The 25,976-nt window shown below is 40.0% G+C and overlaps 1 protein-coding gene across 1 annotated transcript in view; it reads right to left on the minus strand.

Moving 5' to 3' along the window:
• Nucleotides 1-19,997: 19,997 nt before the first annotated feature.
• The window catches only part of Dgkk (diacylglycerol kinase kappa), a 132,697-nt gene continuing 126,718 nt past the window's right edge, over nt 19,998-25,976 (minus strand). Inside the window, exons 26-28 of the mRNA XM_047537008.1 lie at nt 23,899-24,009; nt 21,047-21,170; nt 19,998-20,077 (exon numbers count right to left, since the gene is read on the minus strand). Of these exons, the coding sequence (XP_047392964.1) occupies nt 19,998-20,077; nt 21,047-21,170; nt 23,899-24,009 (315 nt within the window). The remainder of the gene's footprint in view (nt 20,078-21,046; nt 21,171-23,898; nt 24,010-25,976) is intronic.

Raw genomic sequence — 25,976 nt, forward strand, 5'->3', positions numbered from 1 at the left:
GTCTGAGACTTCCTGTGCTATTCTGATCACATCACCTTTTCTGATGAATTAGGGACAAGAGGACAAGCATGACAGCCCTGCTTTTTTTTCCCTTTGAGTCTGTTTCCCATTCCCACTCCCAACTTGCTTTGCCCTGGAAACCAGGCATCAATTATTTCCTTCCTGCCCCATTTCACTATATTGCAAGATGACTAATGGGTTTATCCAGAGGGATCCAAGCTGCTTGGCAGTTCAGTCAACTGGCATAATTAATTTTGCATAAACGTCCCAAAAGCACTGGATTGTAAGCTGACTTGAACATCTCCATTCTCACTAAAAACAAGTATCTTGTATTTGATTTTTAATTCGTTTCTTAAAAATATCTTTATTTTATTTATTAATTATTTGTAAGTGGACCTGAGGATCGAACCCCGTGCCTCACACATGCTAGGCAAGTGCTCTTACCACTGAGCTACAACTCCAGCCCCTTGATTTTTAATTCTGGAACTTCATATCAGGAGAAACAACTAATTGAATTATTCCCCCTTTTTTTATTCCCAACCCTGTTCTTTTATTTTTATTTATTTATTTATTTACCAGGGATTGACCCCAGGGGTGCTTATCTACCACTGAGCCACATCCCCAGCCCTTTTTTAGTTTTTAATTTTGAGACAGGGTCTCACTAAGTTGCTTAGAGCTTTGCTCAATTGCAGAGGCTGCTTTGAACCTGCGATCCTTCTGCCTTAGCTTCCCAAGCTGCTGGGATTACAGGTGTATGCTACCATGACTTGCTTCAATCCCTCTTCTTTAGAGGTTGGAAACCATCAGTCATTTTTGTTATTATTACAAATGCCTCAAAATTTATTTTACACTCATCACTACTTCAAATTTAAGATAGCTGTTAGAACTGGATCTTGTTATTTTTTGCCTTATTAAGGAAGCACATGTTTTTCTTTATCAAGGAATTGTTTTTATATTTTGATGACTCTAGTTCAGTATAACTGATTTTCTTTGTAACTGTGTATGTTTTTAACAGTTTTATCAAGATATAATTAACCTACCATACAATTCAGGTTTCAATTTCTCCACATCCTCTCCAACACTTGTTAATTTAGATTATAGCCATCCTAATAGATCTTATTGTGGTTTTGGTTTGCATTGCCCTGATGGCTAATTATGTTGAACCTGTTTTCATGTGCTCATTGCCCTTTTGTGTACATTTTTGAGAAATGTTTATTCAAATTTTTGGCCTATTTTTAACTGGGTAAATTTGTCACTTTGTTATTGAATAGTTGAGTTTTTCCTTTTTTTTTTTTTCGCAGTGCTGGGGATTGAACACAGGGCCTTGTGCTTGTGAGGCAAGCACTCTACCAACTGAGCCATATCCCCAGCCCTGTTCCTTTATTTATTTATTTTTTTTAATGTGATGCTAAGGATTGAACCCAGGGCCTCATGTGCAGATAGGCTGGCACTCTACCACTGAGCCACAACCCCAGCCCCAAGTTCTTTAGATATTCTAGATCATATATATGATTTATAAATATTTTTCCTGATTATATGGATTATCTTTTCACTTTCCTCACAGTGTTATTTGAAACATAAAGTTTTTAATTGTGATAACCCCCAATTTTATCTTTTTGACATTTTTACTTTGGTGCCATAGCAAAGAAACTATCACATAATCCAAGGTTACAAAAATTTATGCAGAAACTGGACATGATAGTGCATGTCTGTAGTCTTGGCTACTCAGGAGGCTGAGGTGGGCAGATCACTTGAGCCCACACATTCTCTATGTGGCAACATAGACACTATATTCAAAAATTTTTCATCTATATGTTTTCTTCAAGGAGTTTTATAATTTTAGGTCTTACATTTAATTTCAAATCCCTTTTGGTTTGATTTTGATATGTGATATGAGGTAGGGGCCCAACTTCTTTCTTTTGCATGTGGATATTCCAATTGTTTGTCCAAGCAGTATTTGTCAAAAAAAAAAGTGTATTTTCCCCCACTGACTCATTTTGGCACTCTTGTGGAAAATTAACTATAAATATGAGATTTTTATATTCTCAGTTCCATACCACTTACTATATGATGCCTATCTGTCACACCTGCATGACTGTTATACAGAAAAACCAGTGAGGGACAGTGGGGGATTAGAAAACCCAAATGGACACAGAGAGAAAGCTGAGACCAGGGGGAGCATCATACCCTGAGAGAATAATGACCCAGAGCTAGCTCAGCATGTTTATTATATAGGTATTATCATCAAAAGGGATTTCTGTGAGAAAGTTTCTTCAAAGCAGGCAGGCTGAAGGATGAAGTACTGGGCATCCAGTTATAATTATCTTTTTTGCACTCATAATTCTCTACCCCCAGCAGTTGGTATCTGTACTCAGGGTCAAGACTGATAGTGTCCTGCCTAGCACAGAACCTCCTTTAAGCAGGGTATTACCATAGCAACTGGACAGTCTTGACCTTCATCTTTGCACAGGAAGTTCTCAGTACAGGTACACAGCTCCTGCTGTGGGACAGTCAGAGACCATGATTCAGATCACCACTCCTGACACCTATCCTTATGCCAGTACCACAATGTTTTTGAAGATTTTTAAAATTGGCATGTAAAATTGTATAACTCTAGCTTTGTAGTAAGTTCTTAAATTGGAAAATGTGAGTCCTCCAATTTTTTTCTCCCTCACAAGATTATTTTGGTAATTCTGGGTCCTTTGTATTTCCCTATGAATTTTGGTATCATCTTGTCAATTTCTGAAAAGAAGTCAATTATGATTTTGTCAAGGATTGCATGAAATTTGTAGGTCAATTTGAAAAGTGTTGTCATCTTAACCATATTAAAGCTTCCAATCTAAGAACATGGGCTGTCTTTTCTTTCCTTCTATTCAGTTCTTCTATAATTCTTTTCAGCAATGCTTTGTAGTTTTCAAAATGTTTAAATTTTATTCTTCGTTTGTTGTATTTATTCCTAAGTATTTTGATTTTTGATGGAACCAGCAGTCTCATTCACTTTAAATTTGTTTATTCCCCCAAAACATGTTTACCTCTGCATCTATCTCAAGTATTTTCATTTCTGTCTTAGAGAATGGGCTGATTCACCTTCTGTTCAAGGCATCTCATTTATCTTCAGTCTTTTCTCTGTCAATTTTCCTCACTTTCTCAGCCCTCTCCCTGCTTTTCCTGCCACCATTTCCTACACTTTCATTCTCTTTTTCTAGTCTCTTCTTCTAGCTTAATAACAATCTGTGCACACCCACACACAATGAAAGGCAAAACAAAATAAAACTATCTTTTTATGTTTTTGTTGATGCATTATAATTATACATAATAGTGGAATTCATTGTGACATATTCACACATGCATATAACATAATTTGATCAATCTCATTCCCTGGAACTTCCCCTTTCTCTTCCCTCCTCCCTCCCCATGCCTCCCACTACTCTACTGGGCTCCATTCTATTATTCTTTTAATTAGTTCACCATAATTATACACAAAAGTGGGATTCATTTTGGTATATTTGTACTTGGATATAGCATAATTTGGTCAATTTAATTCCCTAGTATCTCCCGATGCCCTCCCCTGTTCCCTCCCTCTAGATCCCCTTCCTCTATTCTGTTGATCTTCCTTCTGTTTTTGTGAGATCCCTCTTTATTCCCTTTTTTTCTCTCTCTAGCTTCCACATATAAGAAAAAACATTTGACCTTTGACTTTGTGAGTCTGGCTTAATTGACTTGGCATGACAATCTCCAGCTCCATTCATTTACCAGCAAATAACATCATTTCATCCTTCTTTATGACTGAGTAAAATTCAGTTAGGTATGAATACCACATTTTCTTTATCTGTTCATCTGTTGATGGGCACCTAGGCTGGTTCCATAACATGGCTATTGTGCATTTACTGCTATAAACATGGGTATGCATGTATTACTATAGTATGCAGATTTCAGATTTTTTGGATAAATACTGAGGAATAGAGTAGCTGGGTCATATGGTGGTTCCATTCCTAGTCTTGGGGACCCTCCATACTGGTTTCCATGATTGTACCAATTCATAGTTCTGCCAAAAATGTTAAAGTATACCTTTTCCTTTGTATCACCAGCATTTATTGTTAACAAAACTCTGTTTGGATCCCCTTCCTATCTTCTATTATATCTCTTCTTCGTAGTGAACTTTGTTTAGTCTTAATCCACTATAATCTCATTTTTACCCCCCTACCACTTCATTGACATAACTTTTGCTGAGGCTACTGATGATTTTCTGGTTGCCAAATCCAGTAGATAGCTTTCAGCTCTTAATCTCACTTGGACCTCTTTTTTGCTATATCGGACTCTGATTTCTTTTCATATCTACTTTGCACTTTCTAATAGTTTCTGGGCCACTGGATATTTCTGATACTCTTGTTATTGAAAGTTGGTCCTTGACCCAGATGCCAATTTAATGAGGACACAGTTTTGAAAAAAAGGAAAAAAAAGTTTTATTGCTTGGCTAGCAAAGAAGCACAGGGGACTCCTGTCCTAAAGGCTGTGATTCTGCCCATCAGGGACAACAGAATATTTTTGAAAGAGGATTCAAAGGCTACAATTTCAGGTGTGCCCTGCAGGCAGGTGCAGTGGGGGAGGTCCCACGTATGCCTATATGGTGTGTTGAAATTCACCTGTTACTTTGGGAGATAGACACTTCTTAGATCTTTTGGGGACATCCCCTTCCTGTGGTGAGTATGTACTCAAGGACAGATGAATAAGCCTAAGATGGGGAAGAAAAGATAACCCTGTCTGCCTAATCCTGTTAGGGAGAGGAGAGGGAGAAGAAAGAGAAAAACAATATTACCCTGTAAAATAAGCCTCATTGACAGGGCAGCAAGGCTTATATTCCAAACATTTGGTGGACCACGATTTCATTTCCCCACTGTCAATTTTTACATTTCATTTCTGTGGAAAAGTAGGGGACAACAACTTCATGCTGCTTCCTGCTGAGAGATGGTAAAGTTGCTGGGGAAGTTGTTCTCTGTCAGGTGGGGCATGGACAGTTAAGCATATTTACCATCAGGGCAGGCCCGAGGTCCATGGTGTCAGTTGGCAGGTGATAGGACAAGGCATACATAGGGAAGGGATCATGCTAGAACAACCATAAATGAGACAGCAAAGCATTACATTCTTGTAAACAATTAACACAAAAACAATTAGTAGTTTAGCTAGTCTCTGGAACTCAGGACAAACTTGTGACTCTAGAGTCCTTTGTGATAGTTATTATTAGGCACTCTCACATAAGAACCCTTCCTCTATAGCCTCCAGTTTTATTTACTTTCAGTAGGGCTGACACATAAGTATACACCTCAAGTTATACTAAAAGAGCCATTGTCTCTCATAAATGTCCATGAAGGACTTTTGTTCTTTGGTTATATTCTCCTGTCAGGGGTTTATGACCAAGTCGGTAAAAAAATGGACCTATCTACTGTTAAGGGTCACCTGAGATTCCTCAGGGGATCACTCTTTGTGTGATCACGTGAACTTGTGAAAAAGTTTCTTGGTTCCTATGGCCTTCCTCTACCAATGGTACCATCGCTAGGATGGGTCAGGGTCTTGCCAACCATATGTTTCTTCCTTTTGAAGTATCAGGGACATTTCACTCTTGAGTGCTCCTCCTCTGGACAGAATGTATACTGGTTAGCTTCCTGTTCACTAGGGTCTTCTTGACCCCTTAGAGTTCCTGTCATTCCCTGGATCTTGGCTGACCCTAGAGGGCAAGGCCAAATATTGGCTGCTTTCTCCTTGGCCCTTTTACTTCCTTGACTTTAGTCTCTAATTTTTTGGTTTTAAACATCACTATCAATTAGAAAAATGCAAACAGTAAAAACTTGAAAACAGTATGGAGATTCCTTAGAAAACTTGAAATGGAACCACCATTTGACCCAGTTATCCCCCTCCTTGGCATATACTCAAAGGACTTAAAACAGCATACTACAGCAATGTAGCCACATCAATGTTTATAGCAGCTCAACTCACAATAGCCAAGCTATGGAAACAACCTAGATGCCCTTCAATGGATAAAGAAAATGTGGTATATATGCACAGTGGAATATTACTCAGCCATAAAGAAGAATGATATGGCATTTGCCAGTAAGTAAATGGAACTAGAGAATATCATGCTAAGTGAAATAAGCCAATCCCCCCCAAAAAAACAAAGACTGAATGTTCTAATTTGTGGATGCTAACCCCGAACAAGGGAGGTTGGGGAGGGGAATAGTAGAAATCCATTGGATTAGACAAAGCAAAACCAAGGGGAAGGAGGAGGGAGGGGAAAGGAAAGAAAATAGAATTAATTGGTCATAACTTTGCCTGCCTTGTATTTGTGTGCGAGACGAGGGTAACTCCACATCATGTACAACCTTGAGAGTGAGATCCTACATAGAATAAATTATACTCTATGTATGTATAATCTGCCAAAATACATTTTACTGTCATGTATAACTAAAAAGAATAAAAAATAAAGATACATATTTCTTTCATTATAAAAAATAAATAAATAAAAAACAAATCAAAACCCCAAACATTCAGTCTTGAAGTGAGAGTAATTAACTTCCTTGTCTATAATTTTATAGTTACCACTTCCATTTAATTGGAATTAGGATTAGTACTGGAAGTCAGCCTTATACCTTGTCTGTACTGTAGGTGATGGCTTATTATCTCAAATTAACTCAAGTTGTTCTATAACAGGAATACCTCTGCAAAACACTAACAGGCAACATTTATAAAATTTACAAGGAATATACAAAATGCAATTAACAATAGCAGAAACATACTCAGTTTGTATAATAGCTATGATCCAAGAAGCATTCTTATAATCTTAAACCTTTACTTATGTATTATAGTTCCTGTATGTGTACATATATATATTCAGGGAGCATCAGGGATTTAACTCAGGCACTCAACCTCTGAGCCACATACCCAGCCTTATTTTGTATTTTATTTAGAGACAGGGTCTCACTGAGTTGCTTAGGGTCTCACTTTGGGTGAGGCTAGCTTTGAACTCTTGATCCTTCTGCCTTTGGAGGCACTGAGATTACAGGTGTGTGCCCAACTCTCTGTTAATATTGAGATCATAGTAATCTTTACAATAAAAATTCATCCTTTGAACATAACTTTAAATGAACTTAAGTCTAGCTTATTTTGGAGCCATCCTGACATGTAATAAGGTGAGAGGCAGAGCCTTATCTCAGGTAAGGCGGGGCTCTTGACAAAAAACACAATACAACATTACTTCTGAAACATGAGTCAAAAAGAGCTTTTAACTTTCTTTTTTTGGAAAAAGTGACAAAATGTTTTCATGCAACCTTTAAACAGATCAGGCTTTCCTTATTTTTCAAAAATACATTTAAATTTCCATCCCTGTGGCTGGGGATATAACTCAGTTGAGTGCTTGCCTTGCATGCACTTGGCCCTGGGTTCAATCCCTAGCACCAAATAAATAAATAAATAAATAAATAAATAAATAAATAAATTTCCATCCCTGTGTTAAAAAGGTAACAAAGTTATACACACACACACACACACACACACACACACACACACACATATATATAATTGATAACAGGTTACCTTTATCCAGTTACAGAATATTAAATGACATAAATAAATCCCCAATAAAATTTGTATTTTTATAAGTCTAAAAGAGTACTAATTCAGACAACTTTAGTTTGGGGAACACCAGAGCTTGGTAATATGCTCTCCTAAGCTTTATATTTTAAAAGATTTATATACTAGAAGAATACGAATACATCTAATATACAAAGAAACCAGTAATTTTTAGTGCCACAATTACACAGATATACTATTAACTAGGTTTAAATTTTAAAGTAAAAATTTACAATCCATAGTGTATGATAATGATAATTACAGGTCTGTATAGTTTAGCAGTACTAGCAAAAATCAAAGGATAGCTTTAAATCTCTTACACATTTAGGAAACAGTGTTAATGATCAGAAATAGACTTAGTCAAAGCAGACAGATATAAGCCAGTTCTTCAAACGTCAGTGTGGCTCTTTTATGCCAGATACAATGTATAAAAAAGAACAAAGAGTGCTTATTTGTTACTTTGCCTGTAAACCTACATGAAATTTCATTTTATAAACTTTTGCAGAACATTTAGACAGGGCTCAAACACATTTAGTCTCATATATATATATATATAAAGAACAAATAAATATATATAACTATAAATATATATATATATAACTAAACTAAATATATATATATATATATATATATATATATATATATATATATATATATATGTTCAGGTTATTCATGAAAGCCAAGACTGGTCAAACCTTTAAGTCATCTTTTTCTCTGACAAAGAAAAATTGTACATTACACTTTAAATATTTTGTAGCTCTCACGTCTTGCACAAATTGATACTCATCAGTATAAGGTTTTCTTTTCTTTTTTTAAACAGGCAGAAAAATCATATCATAGAGTATCTGGCAGAGCCGATTCAATTCACATTTTAAAAATTTGTCCAGTAGAGAATGGATCCCAATTAATGCCTCTCTCTTAAGAGGTTATTTTTTCCCCGTGGGACAAGTTATTTCCTTGTTAAACAAAATCTTGGTTAAGATAACATTGATCACCTTTCTCAGGTTCCCTTTTGCCCAAATAGCCTTATTCACTTTTAGTAGCCCTCTGGCAGAGCATATTTAATTTTCATTTCCTGGGAGAGACTTGCAAATGAAGGTGTGGCTTTTTGGGTGAGAATGTTATCTGTACATTTAATTTACACAACAAATTTTATCCCAGAATTGGACAGTCTGGCATATACAAAAAAAACTGTGCCTTAATCCTGTTTTCTTTCCCAGTTTACATTTAAGGGGTTGAAGTATAGGATGTTGAGTTTGACCTGTCTCACAATGTCATCAACTTTAACCATGTTTGCCACTGTCAGTTGTACCCAGAGACTTTTTTTTTTTAATATCCAGGGCACTCTGTCCAATGAAAGCCACATTGACCCTATAGAGACTGTTAGGGACCTCTATCTCTGCAGAAATCACCCAGGCCAAGACACAGGCACTTGCATACCTTGGAACTCCTGGAGTCTCTTGTATTTTAGCTCTGTGGGCAACAGGCACCCAGAAGTGTCCTCTGGCCAAGTGGAGCATCCTATCAGATCTTTAAAAAGGAGAACGTTTTGTCCCTAGGTTATAGTCTAACAGTGCTGGAACATAATGTCATGTGTTTTGTGACTGGCAGCCTTCACCCCCTGAATAATATAAGATAGTCAATCTTAAGGTAGTCAGGGTAATGAACCCCAATTAAGGGTTTTATTTTTCCCAAATATAAAAGTCACCTGGGGAGGTTAAGTATTCTACTCAACTCCTTTGGCCCAGAGTGGGGGTGGTGGTGGTGGAAATGGGGGTGGACCCAAATGGAGAGTACAGAAAAAGTCAGATTCAGGGACTAAAAGTGCACAGCCAACTAGAAGGTTATGGGCCTAGTTAATAGCCTTGGTACCCTCCCAACACCTACACAGCATAGATTCCAACAATTAGCCCCAATGCTTTTCAATGTCTGTTCGGCATGGACTTTGATCAGTGCCTTTATGCAGAAGCTGTAAGTCCTTTCCATCAGTTTCCCCCTTGCATCATGGGAGTTCCATCCTTTTTCCTTTCATTCAAATAAATCTTATTCCTTTTATTTTTGCCCTCTGCCACCATCTGTGGATTTCATTCCTTGAACCCATGAGACAAGAATCCAGAAAGAAACCAGTGAGGCCTACAGGCCACATAGATTTCATTTATCAGCAGAAATGGTACACTGAGCCCGCTTCTCAAACTCTGGGTTTATTTCCATGGACAAAAAGTGGCTGAAAGGCAGGGTAGAGGCCAGGCCCTCTCTTCCCATCTCTCTAAGGCCCAGGCACCTTTCCTGGGGTTTAGTTTCCCCTCAGCCCAGGACTGGTGTCCCTGACCCAGAGCAGGATGTTTTGCAACTGCTGCCTTGGGCCAGGCTGAGAAATAGTGCTGGGATTGCCAACACTAGGTTGAAAGGATGTAAATCCTTTTTAAAACCCCTTTCTTCTGGTGTCCTACTATCCTTGCATACCAAAGCCAGTGCCTTTTTGCATCCTCAACTTAGTTTTTTACTGTTCAGACTCATTATGCCACTGCATACATACAGGTACATACAGAATTTCTTTCATTTATTTTACCTCTATGAGACAAACTCCAACTGCAAAGATTGTACTGAAGGGTTATGGAAAATAATATTCCTAAAAGAGCTCCCTAAGAAAAATGGAGGGACAGTGTGGCTCAGCAAAAGGAAGGGGAAATTGGCCAAAAATTAAACCTCTCCCAGTGAATTCTGATAACAATGGGCCCTGGGGGAAAGGGGCAGATACGGAATGTTGGGCCCTAAACCTTGACCTTCCTCCATGGCAAATTAGTCCTAAATAAAAATGGGCAAGATTTGAGTACTCATCCCTCGGGGTTTGGTTTTAACCTGTAAACTAGCCCCTGATGGTCAAAACTGCAGGATCAAAACTGCACGTGCATGGTTTCCAATGATGACATCATCCTCATTGTACCCTATAAAGCCAAAATTCCCTCTGTCACTGAGGGTCATTTTCCCATATGGAAAATGGGCCCCAATGATGCCCGAGTCTACAAAAGAATAAAGTCTTCTCTGAATCCGTTGAGGACTGCTTCCAGTCCTTTTGTGCTTTCATGTACAATAATTTAGAAAACCATTTTTTGGGCTGAGGATATAGCTCAGTTGGTAGGTTGGTAGAGTGCTTGCCTCACATGTACAAGGCCCTGGGTTCAATCCCCAGCACCAAAAAAAAAAAAAAAGAAAAGAAAACCATTTTTGGGGGGGGGCACTCGACCACTGAGCCACATCCCCAGCCCTAGTTTGTATTTTATTTAGAGACAGGGTCTCACTGAGTCGCTTAGCACCTCGCTTTTGCTGAGGCTGGCTTTGAACTCTCGATCCCACTGCCTCAGCTTCCAGAGCTGCTGGAATTACAAGTGTGTAAACCATTTAAAGGTCACATTGTTATAGTGAAACATCATTTTTTTTCTTAGAAAAGCTTTTATCTATTGGTGGCCCTCTCAGTCATGATCTTTCCCAAGAGACGACCAATAGGATCAAAGTAGTATTGCCCATGTCTTTAAAGGGCCGGTAACAAATAAAAACAAAAAAACACAGTGACAACCACAGAGGATCCCCAAACCATGGCCAACAGACAGGAACCTTTAAAACAGACCAGTATGGGAAAAATCCCCCCAAGTTCCCAACTCCTACTTAATCATGACTTCTACACCAGTGGTGCCACAGATATTCCCACGAAGAGGGGCCAGATATTCCCACAAAGGGGAGCCAGATATATAGAATCAAGGGTCTCAGTTTGCACACCAGAGGAGCTTACCGAATGGCCAATGTGTTGTGACTTTACTCTCAGAGTAGACCAAGACGGAACAATCCATATAGGTCTGGGGAGAAGATGGAGTTCCCTGAAGCAAAAGAGGCTTTGGCAGCTGCTGGGACAGTCCCTCAGTCCCTCCCTTTATTTACAGGATTAGCTTCTTTGGTTCTACCTGAGGCAAACTCACTGGTATCCTAACTCTCCAGCAGTTGGCTCTCAACAAGTTCACCTTATATTTTCAGCTTGGAAGTGGGGTTGCTTAGAGAGCCAGCCCTGCCCAAGAAAGCCAGAGTGGGGCCTGCTCTAGGTTCCATCATGATCACCAATTTTCTTTTCTTGGCAGTTTAATAAGGAGGACACTGTTTTGAGAGAAAGGAAAAAGGTTTATTGCTTTGGTAGCACAGGTTTTTTAAAGTATAGATTCATTCCAGGTGTACCCAGTGGGGATTGTGAATCACCTGTTAATTTGGGAGATAACCATTCCTTACATCTTCTGGCACCATCCCTGAAAGTCTGAATTACTTGGTTCTTGTGGTGGGTGTGTGTTTAAATACAGATAACCTGGCCTAGGATCCTGAAAAGATAACCTTGTTCCCCACCCCCAGGTTAGGGAGGGGAAAAAGGAGGAGAAGAAAACAATGTCCATTTTAAAATTAGCCTCAGTGGCAGAGAAGCAAGGACTGTATTCAAAGCATGATATGGACCACTCTTGCATTCTCATCTTTCTGACCATCATTTTCTATCTTCTTTGCAGGCTATTTGTTTTCAACCATCTGTCCCTCATAAGTTGGTGTTCCAACTTTAGCCTCTGGTTTAAAATCTCTCTGGGCCATCTCCTCTACTCCCAAAAGTTCAATTACCACCAAACCATTTGTCTTTTAGGCTTAATATTCAGCCCGAACCTGTGTTTTCATGCTTATAATTAACTGCTGTTGGTCATATCCACCTGAATGTAACATAGTTACCTCAAACTCAGCATGTCCAAAACTGAATTTTTCTTCTTGCTAACATCGTTCTATCTCTATATTCTCTACCTCAGTCACTGTTCATCAAGTTATGCAAATCAGACACTCCTGAGGAGTTCTTCTAGATTGTCTTTTCCCTCACTAACCACCAATCAGCTAATCATACTGATTTTTTTACCTTCCATTCCTAACTTAAAACCTGGTCCTAAGACTTACATTTTCTAATTATGGCCTTATTACTTTGCTAGCAAAGGAAAAGCGCAGAGGACTCCTGTCCCAGAGGTTGATTCTCTTCCTTAAGGAGAACAGAAGGTTTTTAAAGAACAAATCCATTCCAGGTGTTCCCTGTGGGGGGTTGTGATTCACTTGTTAATTCGGGAGATGGCCATTTCTTAGATCTCCTGGTGCTATCCCTGAGGTCTGAACTACTAGGTTCCTGTGGTGGGTGTGTGCTCAATGACAAGCAACTGGGGCTAAGAGGCAACCCTCAGTCTAGGGAGGGGAGGAAAAGAAAACATGGTTGAGTGGATCATGCCTCTAACCCCAGCAATTTGGAAGGCTGAGGCTGGAGGATCAAGAGTTCAAGGCTGGCCCTAAGCAACTCCGTGAGGCCCTGTCTCTAAATAAAATATAAAAAAGGCCTGGGGATGTAGCTTAGTGGTTATGCACTCCTGGGTTAAATCCCTGGTGCAGAAAAGAAAACATGTCCATTTTAAATAAACGTCAGGGCAGAGCAGCAAGGGCTATATTCAAAGCATGAGGGAGATCACTACTCCATTCTGACTAGAGGACTGAAAGTGGTAATGAGGGAAATGTGGAGAGGTAACAGCTGTCTTCATTTTATTATTATTTTATGTGCTCCTGGGTGTACATTACCAAATTGATCAACATGTGTTGATCTGATCCTAATTAGCATACCAAAGAATTTGAGAAATGAGCTAATAGACCTCCATCTAGATTCCAAAGTGACCATTCAGTGACACACACATACACACACACAACAGACAGAAGATCTAAGAATTGTCTGTCTCCCAAATAAACAAGTGAATCAGAACACCCACCCCCACAGACCTGAGTAGCATTGCGAAGACTTGAGAACTGAACTGACAGTGGAGTCCAGCCTAGAGAGGGCAGGTGGGAACTTGTGCCCCAGGGACTTGTGAGACAATAATGACAGGCCTATCACTTGTGCTATTAGAGTCTTAGAAGGAAAGGAGATTGAAGTGTTATGGAAAATAATATTCCTACAAGACAACTCCCCAAGAATAATGGAGGGATGGAGTGGCTCAGGAGAAGGGAGTGGGAAATTGGTCAGACATTACTTATCCCTCTGGGTCTGGTTTTACCTGTACAACTAGCCCTTCCGTAACTGATGACCATTTTCCTCATCTGGAAAATGGGCCCCAATGGCACCCAAGTCTGCGAAGGAATAAAGGCTTCTCTGAATCGGTTGAGGTCTGCTTCCCGTCCTTTTTCACTTACAGAGATGAAAAAAGAGAGAGTAGCACTGAAAAGTCTTAGAAGAAATAATGCCTGAAAAGTTCTCAATTTGGGTGAAAAATACCAAAGGGTATACGCTCAAGCAGGATAAATGAAAAGAAATCCCTGGATAAATAAATCATAGCCAAACTGCTGAAAAAATCTCCAAGGCATCCAGAGAGAAACGATGCATTATATATAAGGGGATAATGAGTACAATGAATGCGGATTTCTCATCAGAAACTCTGTAGACCAGAAGGAAATAATACAATATTTTTCAGCTGTTGCAAGAATTATCAGCATAGAATTCAATATCCAGCAAAAAAAAAAAAAAAGCATCTTCCAGGAATGAAGATTAATTTTAAAACAATTTAAGATGACGGGAATTAGGAAAATTTGTAGGAAAAGACTTGCAAAAATTCTTCATATGGAAATGAAATGGTACCCAAAGGGAAAAAGAATACATGGCATTGGTAGCATAAAGTGGGGAGGTTAAAGGACCTAATAATCAGGTAAGGTTTTTACATGACAATTGAAGTGACAAAATATTGATTCTAAGAAGACTGCAAAAAGATGTATTTTGCAATCTCTAGAGTAACTACTAAAATACTACAAAAGGACATGCCACAGCTGCAAGAGATAAAGTGAAATACTAAAAAATGTTTAAATAATCTGAAAGAAGGCAGGAAAAGGGAAACAGGGGGGAAAAAAAAACAAGGACCAAGCAAATAAATAATAAAATGGTAAACCTGAGTCATAAAACAAGTCTTAACCTATTAAAAAGAATTGACTTGGGTGTGGTGGGGTACACCTACAATCCCAGCTGCTTGGGAGGCTGAGGCAGGGGGATTGTGAGTTCAAAGCCAGCTTCAGCAACTTAGCAAGGCCGTGAGCAACTTACTGAGAACCTGTCTCAAAATTAAATATAAGGAAGGGCTGGGGATGTGGCTGGGTTCAATACCCAGTACCCACCCCCCCACAAAAAATAGAATTGTATGGATGGTGTGTTTTATGACCAAAATTCTCTGACCAAAATAGAATTAAAGTAGAAATCAATAAGAAAAATGATAGAAGTGCTTGGAAAATAGCATTTTTTCCCTTTCTTTTTCTTTTCTTTTCTTTTCTTTTTTTTTTTTCTATGCTGGGAATCAAACCCAGGGAATAAAATCACATTTCTTTATCAATCGGCCAAAGAAACTGCAAATATTTCAAAGATCCTTCAGTGAGAAAATGGATAAACAAATAAGTGGATCCATACACTGGAATACTAGTCAGCTCTAAAAGGAGCAAACTGTTGATTCAACACAAAACTTTAAAGAATCTGAAGGAATAAGCTGAGTTAAAGAAACATGTGTCAAAAGGATACATATCCCATGACATTCCTGAACCCAGTACCTCACACATGCTAGGCAAGTGCTCTCCCACTGAGCTACAGCCCCAGCACAAAATACTGAATCTTAAAGGAAACGCCCACAAGTCATTGAGATGTAGAAAGCAGTTGTACATCTTGGCCCATGCCCTTGTAAAATGAGGGAAGTATATGAGTGCAGGGAAAACTGGCATGAAATTGTGCAACTCCACCCTGGATCCACCCACATCTATCTATTCTGGCCCCTGGATACAGCCCTTCTATAAATATTGGATCCCCAGTCCATGTCAAGGCTGCTTGTTCTCAAGATAGAGCCCACATTCTCCCTTGAATGTGTATCCACCTTCCTAAATAAACCTCTGTCTATGCCTTTGTCTGGTTCATGCTGAAATTCTTCTCCAATGTGTTTGCCAAGAACCTAGCTGGTCTTGAGTTGAGTTCCCCCTCTCCTCTGGGAACTCCTCAGACCCTTCTCTGAGAGAACTCTTCTCCTGTGGCACTACTTCAAATGTTTCTAGAAGGGAGAGGAATGTGTGATGTTTGGGGGAACAGATTGTATTGTGAAAAGCTTTTTTTTGTTTTATTTCGTTTTTGGTGCTGGGGATTGAACCCAGGGGTGCTTAACCACTGCACCACATCCGAGCCCTATTTTGTATTTTATTTAGAGACATGATCTCACTGAGTTGCTAAGTGCTTTGCTGTTGCTGAGGCTGGTTTTGAATTTGCCATCCTCCTGCCTCAGCCCCCTGAGCCGCAGGGATTATAAGCCTGTGACACTGCACCTGGCCTGTGAAATATTTTTAAAGTTGCTTTATGCCTTTATTTAGCATCTGAACTGTCCTCCTTCCTCCCATTTCACTTCTCCAGTAACTAACTCATTTTATTGAGATCTGTATTTAGAAGACAACTGACTTCTAGAACAATTACAGTGACATGTATTTTCCCACAGAATTGTTTTGCGCTGTAGCTAGGATTTAGAATTATTTTCAGCAGCCCTTTTAGTATGATCAACCCTGATGGCCAGTTTTGGCCTGTGTTGCCATTCCCTGCCCTCCCATGCCATCCCTGCCTACATGGGGCTTCTCTAGAGCTTGAAGGACCATCCAAATCCACTCTCCATTTCCATCGCTATTCCCCACCCCAGGCCGAGGTGAATGATGAGACTCTGGTGTTGATTATATTTATTCATTTATTAAAATATTTTAAGAAGCAATACTTTATTAACTTTGAGGACTGGTGTTCCATTTTGGGGGGAAGAGGAATAAGCACACTTCATGGACCTTTTATTTCTGCTTTTTCCTTTAACTCCATGACTACCCCAGCTTCCTCCCCCAACCAGTCCCTGGCCCTGCTGCTTATTTGCAGGGGCCTCTGAGAAAACAAAAAACACAGAAAACCACAATGGATTACAGATTAACATACAAATAGACAAATGCAATTCCACAAACCATATAGTCAATCAAGGTCCCTTATAGGATGGAATGGTGTGAATGGGTTTGGTAGCTTTGGTATTTATTTCTATCTCTTTTGAAACCAAAATTCTTCTATTTGTGTCTTGAGGGAAGTTGATGTTGATCCCAACTGTTTCATCTGGTTGAACTTTTTATTAAATTGAAAATTTCTTCCTTACTATTTCTGTGCCCTATTATAGAGGGCCTTTTTTGGATAGCTGCTGAACACTTTTAGTATTAATACCAGAAGTTGGTGACAGCTCAAATCTATTGGCCGTCTGCCCCACTACTCTTCTCCTCACCAGGAATTACCCACCTAATACATTTTTCAGAAAGTGCTACCAAAGATAAAAGCAAATCCCAGAGCTTTGGCTCCTAATATTTCTGAACATAATCGAGATGCATATTTGGTGTCTGGTCCCACCACCTGAGCAATTGTGTTCCTGCAAGTGGTTAACAATCTCATCCTGAAAGGAGCTTATACCCTCAGGAGCTAAGACATTTCCCTTGAGAGATGGATCATTTCTTGCTTTTTTTCAAAGTGAGTACATGCAAGTACAGGTGCTCCCAAAGCTGTCTCACTAACTACTAACTAAGCCACTTAGGAGGAATCTGAGTGATTTAGCAAGTCATACCTGCTCTTGGGTCTCCATCATGTATCAGTTCTCCATATTTGGCTTTAGCCCTCAATCCTGGTGGTTTCATTCAATATCATTCTGACTCAGGGTGGGAGGACAGGGTGGATGAAAGGGAATCCAGATGGTAAAACAGAGCAACAGCAGCATTACAGTGTACAAAGACCTATAGTACTTCAGCAAAGTAAGCACAAGAGATGGAGTCCTATTACAGTTGACTAATATCAGTGATAAAAATAATTACAAGACATAGCCCTTCTTAGTCACTGCCAAGATAAGGCTACGCTTTCCCAGTATATTCTTCTGTTTCCTTAATTTTGCTCATTCAGAAATTTCCCCTTTGTGAAAAGGCTCTTCTGCAAAAAGTACAACTTGGTTCTCAACCCCGCAAGTGTGTGCACGGGTGTTAATTCGTGCAGCCAAGGAGGAGCTAAGGTGGCTTGTAATAGTGACCCTTCCAATTTGATCTGACCCCTCCTCCTGGGAAGAAAGGGTGACACAGACAAAGCCAGTGTCACAGCAGCTACACACTCTCCACCTGAATACATACAACACATTCTGATGCTTCAATAGGTTTTAGTTTTCTGTCATGATTTTCCATTGACTTTCTTCTCTAGTTGTAGAGCTAGGACTTTTTTGTTTGTTTGGCACAGCAATCAGACATTTGGGGACTATCCCCTTGTTAGTGTTTTTCTCCTCACCCCTTCAGAGGTGGAACACAGGTGGCTGGTTTCAGTGGGTTAGGCTGGTGGAGTTCTAAAGTTGAGAACCAGTGCTTAGAGTCTGGATTGTGCACCTCGATGAACCAGCCGTTGGACTGAGTCAGGTAATTGAGCACACTAAGTTGGTAGAAGTGGGGAGAAGTCAGTTTTCTGGACTTCTCTTGATAAGTGGGGAGGGACACTTACCTGAAGGTATGAATTTAGGGTGGTGAGGGGATGAGAGGCAGAGCAGAGAAAATCTCTCTGGGCACCGGGATTTGATTAGATTTGTGTGAATGGGAACAGACTTAAAAAAATTTTTGAATTAGGATTTGGAGCAATCTAGGCCAAGTTTATTTTTTTGAGAAACTTGGAAAAAGAACCATGGGGAAGCAGAAGCTTTTAGCCTTCATTTCCCCAGGCCCATGTTCTTTCTGGTCACTCTCAATGACTGAATCCCTGTACTCAGGGAAAGAGACAAGATGGGAAGATTTGAAGGTGGTTTGGGGACTGACTCATCAGCCTGTCTAGAAGATACAGGCCAAGATAGAGTTTGTGGGGAAGGGCCTAGTCTGTGACTAGATGGAAGGGCCTAGTCTGTGACTAGATTGTCAGACAGTCTATAGCTCAGACATCTAAGTCACAGAGCTCAAGGTCTAGTTGCTCCATGTAGTCTTTTTATGGGGAAGGGGGCAGCACAGGTTGGGGCAGTTGCTGATGTAGAGTCTAGGACAAATAGAGCGAAAAAGGCAGCATGCCAGCTTAGCCCCTTCTCTAGGGCATTGATATTTTTGTTCCCCTTTCTGTGGCCTGGCTCAGAATTTTAAGGGGACGTCAGAATCAGCTGGGCTATAGGTAGATCCCAGCTACTTCTAAGACGCTAAAAATGCACCAAAAGATTAGAAGCTCCACCAAGAACTAGGGCAGTTGGTAGAGATGTATGTGTGTGTAGGGTAATGGGTGGTGGGGTGGGATTCCTGGGTTAGCACAATAAATTAGAGGGTCACTTAGAGGTCGAGTTGTATTTTCAGTTCTTAAAAATATATATATATATATATATGTATATTTACATCTTTATGTCTCTATATAATCTATACTGCAGCACAGCGGCAAAACATTTAGTTAAAAAATCCAGCAAGAATGCAGGCAAACACTCTGTGGAGGCATGCAGGCTAGGATCAAGGCAGTAGGAGGGGAGCCTATACGGTTGCCATGAGTGGTGAGTTCCAACCAATGGGCCCACCCAGCCACCAGAGCACCACCTGGACATGTGCAAAGACATACAAGCACACATGGAAAAACAAAGGATTTGCAGAGAGGAGACAGAGAGAAAGAGATAGAGAGAGAGAGAGAGAGAGAGAGAGAGAGAGAGAGAGAGAGAGAGAGAGAGAGGTGTGTTCCTACATCAATATGGAAAGATTTCACATAGTCATTGTAACAGGCAAGTGGGCAAGACCCTGGGACCTAGTTCTCAATTTAAGAAGCCTACTAGAATGGATCTCCTGAAGTTTCCAGTTGCAGTTGGCAGGGTTTGAAGGAGAAACACAGCCAGCAGGCCTGGCTGTCTTGCCCCTTCCCTTCATCTCCCTAGAGTCTGTCATTCATTCATTCATCAGTTTCCACAGTTTCTCTGCTAGTCAGAGGAAACCATTCCCAGACTCCATGAAGAGGTGAACTTCCTTGATTCCTTTATAGATCCCAGGCCATTCATGAAGCAATTATCCCCAAAAATACTGTAGTTGCTCAAAATGCACAACAAGAAGGAGAACTGAACAAGACAACTCGGAACAAGAATCTTTGGCTAATGAGAAAATGTAAACCTCTAAGGAGACCTGATTAAGTCCAGGAAAAATGTGTAAGTATAAAGAATTAGAGGGTCTTTCTTGGTGGTGCTCGTGTTTGTTCTGAAATAATTTTGTCCAGCCTGTATTGAGGTTTTGAGAGTTTTTGTAGAGTCCTAAATGTTGTGAGTTCTCCTTCCAACTTTCAAGGGCTACAGTTGAGATCTTGATGGTGTTGGAGGATTGTCACCTTTTGTTTCATCTTCACGATTTCTGCGATGCCACAAATTACCTTCAGAGAAGAAATAAGTATAGAAATTATGAGGTTAGTACTTTGCCAGATGCCCAAAATGCATAAACCCCCAAAAGAACAGAGTCCATTAGGAGACAGACTGGTTTGCTCTTGTTATAGCAACTATTTCTGAACCACAGGGAAAACCGGCAGATACTATATGAGCCAAACATAAGTGGGATGAATCTATGAAACTATTATCAACTCCATCAAAGTCTTCAGAAATACTCTTAAAGGCCATGGTCTTCTCACTGGCAGATTCTTAGGGAATCAAACCAGTTATACCACACCTGAGAAAATACAGCTTGATCCAAGAGAATTTCTCTTGACCTCTGTGCAAACTCTCAGATTCTCAAAAAAGCAAAACAAATTGCTTTCCTCTAACCATGTTTTTCCATGTCTGCTACTGCTGTATCTCTCAAATCCAGGTTACCAAGGTTCCACATTTAGGTGAGACCATGATATCATTGAATGGACACAACTGAAAAATAACTCGAAGAGAACCTTCTTTTGAGTTCCAGTGACATCTCAACAATGCTTAGGACCAATTGTGAAGAAGGATGGAATGGAGCCAAAATTCAAACAATGAAATATATAGAAATTTTGCATTTCCAGGAACTTACTATAACAAGGAAAATAAGTGTTTAGAAAGGTCATAAAACCTGTTCTTGACTCTTAGGAATGGGTCAAGCAGAACAATTACTGCCTGATGGTATTTTTCTTTTGATCTATATGTATTATAGAGGCTACATGGCAACATTCATTCTCAGGTTCTTCCCTTGCCAGTGTCCATATCATTTTCTAACCTACACCATGTCTAAAAGACTACTTGGCATTACATAATCTTGACTCCAAGCTGGCCTCAGCACCACCATGCCTCTGAATTTTCATGGGGGCTTTCAGTCCCTGGGAGGTACCCAGGCAGCTGGGGAAGTCTTCATGACTCCTATACCTGTAGAAGAGACTTACCAATAAAACCATGAAATCTTTGACCTGATTTAGGCTTGTCTTCATCTTCTAGCTTCTTCTTTCCCAATTTGGGGAACTTAACTTTCAACCTGAGGCTTCTACTATCAGGATCTGAAGATTTTTCCTAGAAAATCACAGCAAGGAGAAGGTCACAATGTTAGTCATTTAATGTTCAGAAATAATTCCTAGGGGCCTGGTCAGGTGATGGACAAGAATGGCTACAGAATGCAGGTGGTTCTATTCTCTATCCAGGTATGAGAGACAACCTTGGTCACATGCTCTAGGAAAGGAATGGATCTTTACCAAGAGTCAGGCACCTCTGGATTAAACAGAGAGGAGTGAAGGGAGGGGAGGGGTCCTGAGGGTAGGAATGATAGTAGAACGGATTGGACATTATGACCTATGTGCATATATGATTATGCGACCAGTGTGAGTCTACATCATGTACAACCAGAAGAGTGAGAAGTTATACTCCATCTATGTATGATATGTCAAAATGCAGTCTACTGTCATGTATAACTAATTAGAAAAAAAGTCAGGTGCCTTGCTAGATACTTCAGTAAATGTTTTCATATAAGTCTCCAAACAACCTGGCAAAGATTGTTTATATTTATATTAGAAATGAGGAAGCAGAGGCTCAGAGAGGTCACTTGAGGTCACATAGCTAGAGATTGGAAGGGTGAGGTTCCCAGGGCTACTGTTATCACATGTGGCTCCTCTGCATGGATTAGAAAAAATGGTGCTCCTTCCTGCAAATGTGAAGTTGATGAATGCCTACTCACTTCTTGGCCAAGTACCTTCTTATAAGGAATATCTTGCTTCCCAGGCCACCTGTTTGCCTGCCCAGCATGTAGAAGGCTCTCTAAACAAAGCTTTTAGTATGTGGGTTTTCTGCTGTACAGATCATATAGGCTCTAATTCCTGCTCAGTCCCCCATACTCTTACACCAGTTAGTGTTCTCCTTTTACTACTGGTCTTAGTAAAACATCATTCTGATGTTAACATTTTTTCCCCTGAGGTTAACTTTGTTGACAGAAAATTCAAACACATCTCAAGAAGCTTTGGGATTATCTTCCTTTTGGGATTATTTGTGTCTTCAATCCCCTCCACTAGGAGAAGAGTTTCAACCCGGCCTCTTTCTCTTCCTGTTCTGGCTCACACTTACCCTCCCTCCTCTAATACTGCTCCTGGTTAAATACACTGGCCTTCAGTATTGCCGTTCAGAAAGGAAGGATATCCCCTCATCCAAAGTCTTAGGAAGCCCAGGGAATAACTGTCTCTCATCCTGTTATTTCCCCAGAAAAGTGCATATGAACCTTCTGTGGCCTTACGTTGAGCAAGTTTGGTGTCTAGTGAATAAGCAACATCTTCCTGGCTTTCTATCCATTCGGTTGTTCACTAGAGTGTCATTCATTCTATGGAAATACTTAGCTCAGAAAAGAGATTATGTCTCAGGCCAGGCAGGCTCACATATAAATTGGGATCTCTGTGTAGGGGATGTGTTTGTCTCATTTCTCTCAATAGTGAATCCATTTGCCTATCTCAGAAGTTTGGTGAGAGATAGCTGAACTGGGTAATAATGGAATGGGATGTAGAATAAAGTTTACTTCCTTTGCTGTCTTAACAGTATATTTCCTTCCCCAGAGAGCTACTGATCAAGAGCATCAGTCACAAAAAGCCTTAGAAATTTCTAGGGTCATTAGAGAAAGTTGTTAAATTGTTTAATACATGACTTGGATCTGGGTGTGGCAGTGCATACCTGTAATCCCAGTGTCTCCAGAGGCTGAGGCAGGAGGATTGCAAGTTCCAAGCCAGCCTCAGAAACTTGGTGAGACCCTAAGCAACTTAGTGAGATCCTGTCTCAAAATTTAAAAAATAAAAATAAAAAGGACTAGGGATGTGGTTTAGTGATTAAGTGCTCCTGTGTTCAATCCCCAGTACCACCACAAAAAAGACAAGAATTTGTATACACTTTTCCTCCAAAATTGCACTGTGAATGCTGTACTAGACCAAACATGTTTCTATATATTACTCACATGCATATAATTGGTGTATGGAGACAGAAAACAGATATAATGAAGAGAGGGTTCAACAGGTTGAAAAGAATGTTTCCATGGTAGGGAATTTTTGAGGATAACTCTTTCATACCATAAAGAAAATAATTTACCTTGTGATAGGTAAACATTTATGGGTCATTTGATTTATGAAACAGGACAATTTTTCAATCTTTGGAAAGTATTCAGAGTTGTTAAAACATGACAGCATCCCTGCAACTATATTGTAACTAGTGCTAACATGTTCACTTTCCTTTTAGTCCACATACCTGCTAAGGAGAGGTGCTGAGAGGGCCTGCTAGCCTCCCAGAGGGAAGGGATATGAAGCAGCAAGAAGATTTACCTACCAATATGGCCTGGACACTAGCCATACTGTAATTCCAGTATGAACCAACCATTTAGAACAGTTGTTGTCTGGAAACAACTGGTATGACCATGCTAGTACATGAGAGATGAAGTTCAGCCCGGGCATGGGTAACTGAGCAGGGTGGGGGAATCTGCAGCCACGAGAACAACATAGAGAAAAACAACAATCTTGCTTATTCCTGATCATGTCTTGCTACAGAGTGAGTCTTCTTTCTGGTTATTTTCCTATGGTCACCTTATTTTTCATGTTTGCTGTCTCATTCTTTCACTTAATGTGAGGAGATGAGTAGGAGGAAACTCTATTAAAGCTGAAGCTGGAAGCTGCAACTGGACTCCTGCTGCATCAGCCACTGTGTCCTGACCCACACTGGAAGGTAAGGCACCAAGGAAGAATCCCTTACCCCTCTATTTTTCATTTTCCATGTTACGCACCTCTGGAACCAGGATTGGGTTCATCCAGTCGATCTCTGATAGCTTTTCAAACTCCTGATTCATGGCATCCAGGGCAGTTTGTAATGTGGCCTCACCCTCGGCATTTCTCAACTAGTATAGAGAGGAAAAACAATGAATGGCCAGTGCCTTGCACCCTGCTTTCATAGACTCTTGCCCTCTCCTGTACTCTCAGGTACCAAGATACCACTCCCAGTGGCCAAGATACCACTGGGGGACAACTTTTATCTCCTTTGGACTGCAATCAGTTCTTTTCTTTCTCACCAGGAAGATCCAGGAAACAACCAAACAACATTCCCTGCAGTTGGGTATGCTCAATTTGGCTAGCAAAGGCATTTTGTTCAATATCGACTAATGCTGAGTTCTTCCCCTACAACTTAGGGTCTAGGACAAGGGTCCTACCCTTGACTTCTAGTTCCTGGAGTCTCCCAGTGTCCTCTTAAATAACAACTGCCAAGTTTTGAGCACATAGTCTGTGCCAGGCACTATGCATAAATTATTTCATTTCACTTTCTCAATAATCTTATAACACTTTACAAGGCACCATTGTTCTAAGTTCATAGTTGAGAAAGCAGACTCAAAGAAGCTTAGCACTCAAGATCACATAGCTAGACAGAACCCAGACTGGTTTAACTCAGTAGTCTATAACACTGTACCAGAAAGGACATGTGGGGTGTCCAGATATTGGGGAATCTTTATTACAGGATTACTGTAATTTAAAAACTATTTGATGAATCGGGGAGAGTGGGTTAGAGAGAGACTGGCTTGAATTGTCCCTTTCTGGCAGAGGGTCTGCCTCCTCAGATTGTGTTGTAGCTATTTGCTCTTGGTAATAGAAAAGAGTTTCGGATGATTTGCTCTATAGGCTCAGGAGACCAAACTCAGGTGCTTATAGTGAACCCTAAAACCCCAGGATGAATTCCATATAGTACATGGGAGACAGAAAATAGATTCTTTTGAGACCATTTCCAACTTAGAAGGCTCAAATTCTAGATCAGCAATACAAGTGAGATCATTCATGTTCCAGTAGATAATGAGCTGGGGACACAGAAGCACACTGATATATTTAGCCCTGACAAGGCTAAGCCTACATCGTTCACCTAACCTGACCTCACTTCTGCCCACCGTACAATCTAATTTTTTTTTTTTGATATGAAGGATTGAACCCAGGGCACTTAAAAAGTTAGCCTCACCCATATATATATATATATATATATATATATATATATAATTTTGAGACAGAGTCTCAATAATTTGCTTAGGGTCTCACTAAGTGGCTGAGGCTGGCTTTAAACTTGTGATCCTCCTGCCTCAACCTCCTGAGCTGCTGATGATGTGCCATCATGCCACTTGCTGCCCTAGCCATAGGTAGAGTCTTGCTGGCTGTCATAAACAGATGGTAAGTGAATGGGCAGGGTTCTGGCCAATTAGGACAGTATATAAGGAAGAGACCAGACAGTGCTCAGAACTAACTTCTTTTGCTTTATATCTAATGACTGCAACAATACAGAGTGGCCCAGATGCACAGGAAAAGTATATGCCCAATAAGGGCAAGTGGGAATAATGTTGGGTGGAATTAATTTTATTAAAAATCTACATATGCATATGAAAGAAAACATTTGACCCTTGATTTTCTGACCCTTATTTCACTTAGCACAATTTTCTTCATGTCCATTAATTCACCCGCAAATGCCATTATTTCATTCTTCTTTATGGGGGAATAAAACTCCATTGTGTATATATGCTATTTTTCTTGATCCATTCATCTATTAACAGGCATCTGAATTGATTCCATAATTTGACTATTGTGAATTGTGCTGCTATAAACATAGAAGTGACTGCACCATTATAATATACTGATTTTAGTTCATTTGAATAAATACTGAGGAGTAGGATAGTGGGTCATATGATGGTTCTATTTCTAGTTTTTTGAGGAATCTGCAGACCGCTTTCCAGAGTGGTTGTCTTAATTTCCAATCCCACTAACAATGTACAAATGTACCTTTCCCCCTACATCCTTAACAGCATTTATGATTATTTGTATTCTTGATAATTACCAT

Source organism: Sciurus carolinensis, chromosome X (genome assembly GCF_902686445.1).
Source record: "Sciurus carolinensis chromosome X, mSciCar1.2, whole genome shotgun sequence".
NCBI lineage: Eukaryota > Metazoa > Chordata > Mammalia > Rodentia > Sciuridae > Sciurus > Sciurus carolinensis.